The 12,772-nt window shown below is 33.8% G+C and overlaps 1 protein-coding gene across 1 annotated transcript in view; it reads right to left on the reverse strand.

The window, feature by feature from the left end:
* The window catches only part of CIP2A (cellular inhibitor of PP2A), a 34,417-nt gene that overhangs the window by 14,982 nt on the left and 6,663 nt on the right, over positions 1-12,772 (reverse strand). The window contains exons 4-11 of the mRNA XM_014837437.3: positions 11,956-12,050; positions 11,349-11,445; positions 10,102-10,224; positions 9,804-9,949; positions 7,066-7,141; positions 3,295-3,513; positions 2,051-2,210; positions 337-478 (exon numbers count right to left, since the gene is read on the reverse strand). Coding sequence (XP_014692923.1) covers positions 337-478; positions 2,051-2,210; positions 3,295-3,513; positions 7,066-7,141; positions 9,804-9,949; positions 10,102-10,224; positions 11,349-11,445; positions 11,956-12,050 — 1,058 coding nt within the window. The remainder of the gene's footprint in view (positions 1-336; positions 479-2,050; positions 2,211-3,294; positions 3,514-7,065; positions 7,142-9,803; positions 9,950-10,101; positions 10,225-11,348; positions 11,446-11,955; positions 12,051-12,772) is intronic.

The raw sequence follows: 12,772 nt of genomic DNA on the forward strand, positions 1-12,772 counted from the left end.
TTACTGAGACAATGTCAAAAAACACCTTTAGAAAAGAAATGTTTAGGAGTATAAAAGTCTTAGATAACCACAATAAATTAAAACAAGACAAAACAAACCTAAACAATGAATAACAAATCATAGATGTTAATATCTTTCTTCAAAAGTATGTGATCTATGAACTGAATGAATTTTTAAAAAAAATTTGTTATCAAAATATTTTTAATTCTTTGCTACACTGTGAGTTAACAGAACATACCCAAGGATGATCCTCCAAAAGGGATGAGAGTCACTACATCTTTTGATTTTTATTAAGTTTGGCCTTACCATTTTGTCATTTGGATTTCATATACTTACCACAATTCAGAATCTGCTACCTTTGTTCCAAATCCCAGATCAATCTTTCCATATGTAAACTGTTGTTCTATCAGAGTGGTACATTTGACAGTCGTCAGAATTTTTGCAACATGTATTCTTAGAGTATCATCGCCACACAGAGGTATGTTTTGTTAAGGGACAGATACAAAAATTCTCAAAAGACATATTTTTATAGTACTTTACAGCATTTAGGATGATTTCATGTAAATTATCTTGTCACTGCAATTGGGGGTAATTATTGTTCCCTTAGCTCAATGACAGGTTAGGAAACTAGAGCTTGAGCATTTAAGTGACTGACAAATGGCAAGAGATGGGACTGACACCAAGTTTCTGACTCAAAGGTAAAACAGGAAAAGGATCTGTCTCTCTACTAGATGCTAGTTTTTTGTTAGCAGGTATCACAATGGTTCCATAAATATTTGCTGAACTAAGGTAAGTTATTTTCTCCCTACTTCGTAAAATTAAGTTAATCTGAGTGTCTATCACTAAAAGAGTCAACGGGCCAGCCCTGGTGCCCTAGTAGTTCAGTTCAGCTCACTCTGCTTTGGTGTTAAGTTTGGTACATTCAATGAGAGAAGTCCAGAATATATTACAGAGCTTTCCAAGGTCAAGCAAAGTAATCATTTGTCTCTACAGCAATGGTTTTCACCTCTGGCTGCATGTTACAATCACCTAGGTAGTTCAAACAATCACAAGCACTCCCTAGGTGTTCACATTACTCCATTTAAATTAGAATCTCTGGAAGTAAGACTCCATTGTCAGTATGTTGCAAATGTTCTCCAGGTGACTCTAACACACAGCCAGAGCTGAGAATCACTGCTGTAAAGGAAGAGAAAAATTAAGCAGCAGCATCTCAGAGAAGAGATTAAACACATGTGGAGTTTGCTCTAGGGCAGGACAAAGTTGAGCAAATTCTTAATGCTCTGGGATATAACCAGGCAAATGTAAGAGATCTGGTTGAGAAATGGTGGATCCTTGCTGATAATAATAAAAAAAAAAATCATTATTGAAATATTAAAAAATTGGACTTGGACTTCTTAGCAACTTAGAATCAGCTGATCTAAAAAAAGCTAACACAAGGAAAGACCTAAGAAAATCAGTACACAGAAGTTACGCAGTGGCAATAATTATACTCAAGGTTTTCTTTTTTTTGAAATGAGTTAATCTGCCTTGAAAATAACCGTCTTTTTTATGACCAAGTGTGATGTCATCTTTATTAAAACATTTACGGAGGTTTTAATTTTTAAAACACAAGCTAAAAGACTAAGGTAAAATTATGACAACCCTACTCATATTTCTTTATTCTCTGATACATTCCACCAAAGAATGGCACCACACATCAACCAGGGGCATCAATTAGCACCAGAAGACAGTAATAGGGCAGTTATTTTAGAATATATCTCCTAATCTCCAATTGTGATTAAAATGTCCAAATCCAAGTTTAAAAAGCATTTCTAAAAATATTCTTTAGCTTAAACATTCTACACAGAAAACAAAGAAAATAAAGTCTAACTTTTTTAGAGACTGTTCATTGAGAATTAAACTATAGTTTAAACTTCAGTTCAACAATTCTGAATACACACAAAGATGAGAAGTGACAGAATTATAAATAAACACAAAAATGCAGTAAATGTAATGCTAGGAAAAAAACAGATGGTTATTTAGTTTCCATGTTTATAACAGTAAAGGATATTTATCAAAACTTCAATGGCCTTGACCATCCTTTCACATTTTTTTCTTATTAAGGCCTCATCTAGATTTTGTTCTGTGAACTGAAGCTGATCAAGGATTGTAGGCAGCAGAATGATCACAAAACGGTCAGCTGAGGAAGAGTTAGCAGTATCTATGACATCCTGGAGAAATGACCGCCACCAATGGTTAAAAATAAAAATAAAGATGGAATACAGAATGCAGAAACAGTCATCACTGAACTGCGACACTCTCTTAAATTTCTTATAATTAGTTCAACAGTTCTTTGACCTGTCTCTCCTATTTAAATCTATCCATTTAGCCAATTTTGAGGGCTAAAATGACTTTTTTCTCAAAAGGAACAATAAGCTTTTGGGCTAATCAACTGCAAACAAGACATTTTGAAATGGACTATATCTGTGATTTAAAAATTATTCTAAATTAAAAGTATGTACTTAAAACAAATACCCTGAATTTGCGAAATGTAATTATAATAATTAAATAACACTTAATACTTTACAACCACAAATAATTCCCATCAAGAATCTCAAAGGGCTTTTTAAATGCTAAAACTGATTGTTAATAGTCAAGACCAACACAAAACAGAAAGGATAATTTGTGCATAATCCTTAACAAATATATTTAATCACTCTACACATTTTTGTTTGTGCATAGGATCCAGACATGAGAGGGGAAACACTATAGGAAGATACCGTGGTAGGAAGAACAGGTATAAAATCAGGGAGAATGGCAGAGAATGCTAAATAACCCAGAGAGTAGAATCTACCAGAATGTAATGGCCTCTAGGGAAAGGATTTTTGTCTGTATCCTAAGTGCCTAGCAGTGTCTGGCATGCTCCACTCCATTTCACTGACTGAATCCAAAGTTCCTAAGTTAACCCACTCAACAGGTTAATAAGGACAGTAGACATTATCTATTGAGATGAAGAGACAGAATGTGACTTCTGCAAGAAGCAGAGTCATACAACAAACCACACAAATCTTAATTAATATCTTTACTTATCACACTGAAAGGAGTATCTAGAAGGCATTCAGAGAAAAAACGAAAAGACTAATATTTGTGACTTTGTCAGAAAACAATAACTCAGTAGCTGAATAATAGGGAGTCTAGTAATTGCGACATTTTCCTAAAGTGTATGAACAACTGGAAGTTTATGGGAACATTTCTGAGAGCTGTTCATTAAAAACCATAAAAGTAGAAAAGTCAATTTGTCAATCATTCTATTACCTCAAATATTTCCTTGAACAACTCCAACGCTAAAATGGAACAGTTTTCTGATCCATCCAAAGGCTGGCTTGACCAACGAAGTAGAGCTACAGTAGGTTCTAAACATTTAGAACGGCTTGTTAGAGCGGTGTTGCCAGATGGAGACTGTTCAAATATCATCTGAGTGAGCACATGGCGCAGCTGAGTCACTGAACAGAACGCAAGAAGTAATTCTAAAACCTGTGCAATATAAAGTCTTCATTAAATGTCAATTTCACTGGACTTTAACGCACAAAGCAACCAAATGAGGAAGCTGAAAATGACATATATTTTTAAAGAAAATACTCTAAAACAAAAATTAAAAGCAGCTTCGAATATTTCTATCAGTATTATTTCTTAAAATGTATGATTATGTTCCAGGAAGTTACAAAGAAATTTGTTAATGATGGTTACTTCTGATAAGCAGGACTGTGAGAGCCAAACAAAAAAGGGCAACTTCAGCAAATGTTAAATGCTTTCTATAGTACTTATTTTTTTTAAGCACAAACATGTTTTGTTTGTAAAATGAAAAAAAAGAATTAAAAAATCAAAGTAGTAATTATGAAGTCCTGCTATCAAGCTAAGATTCAAGAATTGCTATAAAACATACTTTAGGATAATACTTAAAAGTGGCATCCCAAAGCTGTAAAACCTTAACAATGGCCATTTCCATACTATGTTTGTAAACTGCTGGCATTACGCCCCTCGGCTCCCTCATTTGACCTCATTTCTTCTTTACTTCAAATACTGGGTCTGTAAAAATTAATAAAGGAAATCTCAAATAAATTGGAGTTGGGAAGGCCTGTAGAGGGAGCTCTCACATGCTGCCAAATCAATCACCTCAAACAGGAAGACGTCAATTACAGACCCAGACAGGAAGAAGCACCAGTACTGACTCCGAGAGGTAGATATACCTTGCACTCCCAAAGGGGAAGTGCAACTACTTTACTACTTCTGCAGGATGACTTCCTTCTTGACCAGCCAATGGAAAATGCCTCAGCTCAGCCAATGAGAGTCCATCATCACCCTAACTTTTACTTTCCTCCGATGAACTTTCATTTTTTCCTTACTGATGACTTCCTTTCCTTGTCCCGCCCTCCTTACTATAAAAGCCTTCCATGTTGTGTAACCCCTCAGAGTAGCTTCCTGCTTGTCAGATGAGATGTTGCCCAATTCATGAATTGTTTAAAGAAAGACAATTAGATCTTCAAATTTACTCATGTGAATTTGTTTAACAGGCCCTATACCATTACATAACAATCCACATCAACCCGTTTATTAACTGTTAAGTTCAATCCTACCTTTTTCATAAACTACCAATCTATCATTTAAAAAATTTAAAAAATTATTGGTATCCCTTTGCCTATCCACTAATTTTCTACCTTTCTTTGTTTCTTGTAAACATACAATTGAGATTTGTGTTTTAATTAACTTGATAGTATCTGATTTTAATAGAATTCAGCCCATTAGTATTTACTATGTAACAAATGATAAAGAAATCTTTAATTTACTCTCTTTTAAATATAAATTGTAGTACTTGTTTTTGAATAGGGAATACATTCACTTGGTTTCAAAGTCAAAGGTACCAGCCTGACCTCTAGCTATCCTCCCTGGAGGCAAGCACTGCTACTAGTTTCTTGATTATCTTACCAGAAATATGTTATACACAAACAAAAAATTACTTTCTCATGTACATTTTCTAAGTGTAACGGAGAACAAATCAATTATTAGTGCAAAGCTAGATGGTTTCCCCAAAATGAATACACTTGTGTAATTAGCAACCGGATCAAGAGAATTCTACAAAACTCCACAATCTCCTCTCCTAGACAATGCCCCAACCATTCCTCCACATCAGATTTCTGACACCATAGATTAATTCTATCTTAGCTATTCTTGAATCTTCACGTTTCCATATAAAATTTTCAATCAGCTTGCCAGTTTATATAAAAAACTCACACGGAGCTTTACACACAAATAGAATGTGACAGTGTATAGTCTTCCATCTGGCTTCTTTAGCTTACCAGTGTTAGCGAGATTCATCCATATTGTTGCATGCAGTCGCATTTTACTCATTCTCATTGCTGTAGAGTATTCCAATGCATAAATATACCAGTTTATTTGCCCATTCCACTGTGGATGGCATTTGAGCTGTTTCCAATTCTTGGCTATTAGGAGCAGTACTGTTATGTTTCATAGATGTCCTTGGTAAACATATGTATTCAATTCTTTGGGGTAAATACTTATGAGTGGAACTGCTGGGTCATAGTTTATGCATATGTCCAACATTAGTAGATAATACCAGTTTTCATAAGTGGTTGTACCAATTTTCACCCATGAGTACTGTGACACTTATGAATTTTCTACACTCTCATCCATGCTTGATATTATCCATGTATAATTTTAACCACCTGGTGGGTATGGAGCAATACTGCATTACTATTTACTATTACTATTTAAATTTGCATTTCCCTGAAGATTAATAAAGTTGAGCAACCATTTCATATTTATTGATCAATTCAAGTTTATTTCACTCAGGTTATCTACTAGGTTCAGGGTTTTTCTGATTTACACGTACAAGTTTTTAAATAACATACTTTAGATAAAAGTCCTTTGTTAGATATATGCCGTCTTACTCTCTTATTGGTGGTCTTTTCATAAATAGCAGCTCCTAATTTTAATGTAGTCCAACTTATCAACTTTTTTCATTTATAGTTGGAACTTTTGTTTCCTGTTTAAGAAAATCTTTGTCTATCCCAAGGCTGTGAAGAGATTCTGCTAGGTGGTTCTTCTAAAAGTTCATCATTTTACCTTTCACATTTAGATCTACAATCTTTCTGGAACTGATGTTCACATTTGGTGTGAGGTAGGGGTTAGAATTCAGTTTTTTCCCATTTGGATATTCAATGGATTCAGTGTCATTTACTGGAATGACCATACTTTTAAGACTGCACTGTTATCACTCAGGAGACCAAATAGTGTGGGTCTGGTTTTGGACTGTACTCTGTCCCATTGGGCTGTCTATCCTTATGACAATACTGCACTGTCCTAATTATTGCAGCTTTATATTAAGTCTTGATCCAGGTAGTATTAATAAGTCCTCCAACTTTGTTCATTTTTTCAGGATAGCCATGGTTATTTTTGGACCTTTGCATATATGAATTTTATAATCAGCTTCCCAATTTCCATATACACCAAAAACAAACAAAATACAACAAAAAACACTAAAATCTGCTGTGATTTTGAGTGACCAAATATTGTAAACTCTTCCAATCTATGAACTTGGTATATCTGTATTTATTTAGGTCTCTTATTTCTCTCAATGTTTTATAACTTCAGAGTAGAGGCCTTGTACATGTTTTGTTAGATTTATCCCCTAAGATTTCACATTTTTAAAAATCAGTAAATGGTATCATTTAAAAAACTTCATTTTCTATTTAACATTTCTGCATGCCTTTTGGTGAGCTCATGGCCATGTCTCTTTTGGCTATATAGGTAAGAGTGGAATCGCTGTGTCAGAGGGTACGCATATGTTTAGTTGGTATCATGAAACAGTTTTCCAAAGGGATTGTACCAGTGTATGAAGATTTGAGGAGGGTTCTAGAGTATTGGTAATGTTCTGTTTCCTGATCTAGACACTGGATACATGGCTGTGTTCAGTTTGTAAAGTAAAAATTCAGAGAGCTGGGCACTCAGATTTTTCTGCATGTTATAGTTTTTAAAACGTTTAAAAGAAACAATCATGTTTTTACATACCTTTGAAGAAGAATCAGGATCTTTTCCATTAAGAAGAGCTAATACTTGATTAAGACACGAAGAAAAGTGCTCATACCTAGGTTTAAAAATATACATCAAATAATAATTATGAAATTGATACATCAAAAAGGATTACGTACAAGATAAATATAAAATTTAACTGCAGTTTCTTTCATCTATTTGAGCTTCTAATACAGAATAGTCTTTGTAAAGTTTATACTTATATTCTACCATTATGATATACATAAACTGGCTCTGTCATTTACTGAACAGTGAAAAAACAATGACTCATATGGGCAATAAATAAATCATTGAAACTGTCAGTACCTCAACTGCCTTTTTTTGTTACAGGCTGTGTTCAGTTTGTAAAAATTCAAAGAACGTGGACTATTCTAGTAAACGAGACAGGTACTTATTTATAAATTGCCAGGGATTAAGTAAGGCTCTGCAGATACAGAGGTAAGGAGCAGGGCCCTGTGCTAAACATCTCTAAGAGGTACTAAAGGCACCACTCACATTATATTCTATGTGACTGGTGCATTGCAGATTTGGGAGAATGGAGCCCTTTTGGAGAGCTCACAGTCTAAGGATGGAGGCAGAAAGACAGAAAATAACAATAAAATGTAATGTAAAATACAACACTATAATGGAGAAAAGTATAGGATGCTGTGAAACAGAGGATGGGTATCAAACCCAGACTTGGTGGGACAGACCCCACCAGGCGAAGCTTCCCAGACTTAAGTCTTAAAAAATAAATAGGAGTTAGACATATAAAGAGGAATGAGTATTCCAGCCTTCCAGAGGAAGTACTGCAGAGGAAACAGCACACGGATACATGAAAGAGCATTTCTAACAAGCTGGAGGTTCCATTTATTGTCTGAAATGATTAGACTAAAGTATCTAAGAAAGAAAATGTGAAGAAATAAGGCTGAGAAGTCGTGAGGGACCAGATTTTGGAGGGCTATACTGAGAATTTGCAATATTCACTTTGAATACAATGGGACATCACAGATTTTAAAAGGGACAAAAAGGTGAAGAAAAAGTCAAAAGTGGAGCATATGTATAAGTCGAGAGTGTCAACTGAATGCGAGGCACTGAAGAGACCGGGGAAACTGTTGAAGAAGACAGAATGAGAGTGAATGCACAGCATAATGGGATACGTCTGTGAGTGAAACAGAATGATGCTAAGTAAGAACTGGTATAAACACAAGTAACCTTGTTCAGCACAGATGAGGCTGCTCCAATCAGATAGGAACCCATTTTTTTTCTGTGAAACAAAGATAAGGTCATCTTCTGAGTGAAAAATGGCAAGAGGAAAGTGGTAAATACTTGAAAGAGCCACTGTAAGAAATGTGAAAGAAAGCTGACTGGGAATAAATGTAAGAGGTGCTGCCCAGATAAACTTAGAGACAATGAATATGTAGGATACAAATTCAAAAAGTGTGATTTTCTCAAACTTCGATTAGGAACCCAGGCATTAAGTTAGACTCTAGAAGAGATTCAGAAATATTTTGCTAAAAAGTACAGCAGATAAATAAGAGGATAACACATAGTTAAACATAATTTTCTTTCGAGAGGTAATTCTGGGGTTCTAGGCTACATAGAGAAGAAAACAGATAATGGCACTGAGAGATTTACAGAAGTGATTAAGTAACCAGTTACTAACACTAAATCAGATTATTCTTCTGTCCTCCTGGAGAGGTATATCCAAAGGATTTTTTCCGTCTACATCTAAGCTGTTAAATAAGCACTATTTGGGGGGCAGAATGGGTATGACATGAGAATATATTGGGAGGACTCTCAGAACAGATAAAGAGAGGGCAGATAAAGGGACAGCACTATGGAAGAAAGTTCTCTTATCTACTGATGCTTCAGAGAAGAAAAAGTGAAATGCTAATGTGAATGCTTCTTGGTTTTGCAAAATATCAGTCAACCATATAAGTAGTGGTCAAGCTTGCCCTAGTGCTTAGCTTTTGTTTTTTTAACTTCTAGTATGTTCTTCGAAGATTAGAGACTACGTTTTTGTACCCCTGCCACTGCTAATACTTGCTCTCCTGCGATTCTTGAAGACAGTAGGGGCTCAATAAATGTTTTCTCATTTGTGAATGATTAGTTAATTTAATCTGAAGCAATTTCAACAATTTCCTAACTTAGGACCACAAAGCAGCTTAGGCACTGGGAAAAATTAACTTAAGATGCAAAAAGGCCATGAGCTCTTTGGAAAACAGTTGCAAACTGATCTCAAAACACAAATGATTACATGAAATGCTATGAGATAGAAAGGACATATGAACATGTGTTTTCATTTTACCTTATGACATAACACAGGCACATATCGAAGGAATCATTATCTAGTTTTTATACAAAAAAGAAAAAAGACCGAAAGACATACTGACATGAATGTTGTCATAAAAATACATTTTCTTTCAAAAAATCATAATGTTCAAGATTTAAAACTGGTTTTGAAACAGGTTACTCAAGATGTATACATTTTGGAGAAAGACAGAATCTATCCATCTAAGACAAAGACTCAAACACACAAACACACACACCCATGTTAAGCTTTTACATTTCAGGTCAGGACAGCAAAAAGAACGGGAATAAAGTACATCAAAATATTTCAATTTAGTCTATTGAGAATCAGTAGAATCCAAGTTTACTAAATTTAAAAAGGCAGTTTTATTTATCACAAATACATTTTGGTTTAAAAAAAAGGTCCTAAAATTTATCAGTCATACCTGGTAAGATAATCAGCAATTTTAGGATTCTTAAGGAGATCCATCAGCAGATCAACTGAATACTTTCTAGTTAGCGTGCCATCACCATTTATGAGGATATTAAATATTAGCTGAAAAGTCTGATGAATGTTTCGAGCATGGAACAGCTTAAAAAAAATTAGGAAAAGTATATTACACAAAAAAATTTAAGTTAACACCATCCTAAAACATAACAAAAAACCTCAATGACTTTTAAAGTTTCAGAGACTATAAACTTCAGAATTATCTTTATAAATCATAATTAAAAAATCATATTTACCTTTTCCCCAACCTCTTCATTTAATGTCAAACTGGATAATATTGAAAGTGCAAACACAACCACAGTTAAGCTACTATGGGCCAAGAAGCTTATGAGAGTTCGATAAAAAGATTTCACATTATTCTGAGGAAGAAAAGAATTTAAAAATAAATTAGTATGAAAAATTATCAGTTTTACATTTTGGTTTAAAAAGTATGTCCTTAATAAAACTGTATTGCATATTCGCAAGTAGTTAGGAGAGAAGATCTGGAAAGCTCTCATTACAACAACAAAAAAATTGTGTTAACTATGTATGGTAGTAGACGTTAACTGGACTTATTGTGGTGATCATTCTATAGCATATACAAATATCAAATCATTACACTGTACACCTGGAACTAATATAATGTTATGTCAGTCACACCTCAATTAAAAAAAAAGTATGTCTTGCACAGAGTAGGTAAATTTTTGTTAAACATTATTCTCAACTTAAGAGATCATTCAAGGAGTGAGATGGTATTTTCATATATTACTTACAGCAGTAGAGATAGGTACAACCTTAGTGAAGATTAGTTTTTAGACATGAGATTGTGAGCGAATGTTTACATTTCTCAAACACTTCCATGGCTCAAAATAACCTCTACCTCCAAAGTAAGACCAGGTCAGAAAAATCCAGCAAACCAACAAATGAGATATTGTTTACATCAAAATTAAACAGGTAATACTGAATAACGCACAGCAGGGGAATTGTTCACAAAGCACCTTACAGAATCAGTGAATTTTCTTGATTTAATCTATTTCTAACAGTAGTTCTGTTAGTTTCATTTGTGTGTCTCTGCTTATCCAAGTACTGGTAGTTGATGCTAGGCATTTACTCGTGGATCTTTCTGGTGGAGCTGCTACTGATTTTGTGGAAATAGAAGGCTAAGGTAAATGAGTTTGCCAATCATGTGCCTCCCTTCTATCAGCACAAAATAATTTAGTGTTTCTTGTATTCTTCAGTGAGATAAACAATGGGATACTATGGAGAAGGAAGACTTTTATTCAGAATTTGTACTAATCCTTAACTTATATTAAATACAAGATACACAAAGGCTGGAATGCTTCAAGTTATTTATATCAACCTAATTCTTCCTTAACTTTGATGGGTCAGCTGGATGAGACGTGAAGATTATTGTTAAATATTATTTTAAAGAAAAAGATGGATAAAATTTTTTTTAAGGGTAGAACCCACCACAAAAGAAACATTTTACAAATGAGCTTCTTACCAAAGTCTTTATGTGTGTTTGAACAGAAAGATTGTGTCGACAAAGATTTGCCAATAATCCCAGACAAGGCATTGTTAACTCATCTTCAGAAGACTGACTGTTGTTTTACGGAAAATAAGAAAAGATAAAAAGCATTAATTTCATTCTAAATTACTCAAAATTATATATTATTTTACACATTTAAATTCCTTCCTTTTTACAAACAAAAAGAAAAACCTGATTAACATGTGGAAACAGTCAAGCTTTGAATAGTAGTGACCATTTATTTCACGTTTTGAACTGAACGATCCTATTCAATGGCAGCATAGAAATAGGGAACTAACTGTGAGAATGATCATGTGCTATCTCATCAGTATATTCTCCAAGCAAGAAGATTAAATATATATATTATCATTTCATAAATTTTTGCTACAAAATATATACATTATTGTTATGAAAATTAAAGCTGCTTTATACCATTTGATCCTTGAAATCACCTAAAGGGAGTAAACAAGAATCAGAGTCTTATTCATTTTAAAAAGTTGGGAAAATTATCTAAGAAAAAATTGAACTACTGCATGGTTTTAGTTTAGAAACAAATCAATAGATTAGTTGGTTGCATACTCACATATGATCTATCAGGAATGTAATTAATTCATCTATATTGGCACCAGAATGGAAAATTTTGACGTTATATGTTAACCTCTGCAGAAGTTGAATGCACTGAGAATAAGAAAATAGTAATGAATATAAACATATAAAAATATATTGTGTGCTCACAAGAATGGACTCCAGTGCATATTTTGAGCATGTCATTTGAGGCTGTTTAGAGCAAGAACCTTTCCATTTCTTAAAATGCTTTTTTTTAAAAAAAAACATACAAGATAATGAGACTACTGAGAACCTTAGGGTTCATCTCATGATTCACACATTTCTATACATTCTATCTCAAACAGAGCATCTTCTCATCAACTTGGTTCACTTAATCATCTTAAACTTGCATGCAGGCTGAAACACATACATATTCCATCAAGTCTAACATGCATTTTTTCACATTTTACCATCTTTAATATTACATGTCAGTTTAACTGGTGATGTTTTTCTTTCTTACAACTGATGGTGTTTTAGTTTCAATGAAATATGATGGGGATAAGAGCTTTGTATCTATGCTAAATAAGACTATATCTATACCTTCAATTTTTGTAGAATGTTTCCTCAACCAATTAAGACTAGATGCCAACATAGATTATAATTTTAATATGAATAGCTAACATCTCAAAATGCTGAGAGCTGTGTTTATGTCTATCAAAGCAGTTATAATATAGATTTGTTTTTCTTCAATAATAGTGCTAGATGTAGATAAGCTTCCCTCTCTAGAAGCATTTAAATAGTAGCACATGTATGATCAACCAGCTCTAAATTTATTAATGGCCACTAGGCCTAAT

Source organism: Equus asinus, chromosome 5 (assembly GCF_041296235.1).
Source record: "Equus asinus isolate D_3611 breed Donkey chromosome 5, EquAss-T2T_v2, whole genome shotgun sequence".
NCBI lineage: Eukaryota > Metazoa > Chordata > Mammalia > Perissodactyla > Equidae > Equus > Equus asinus.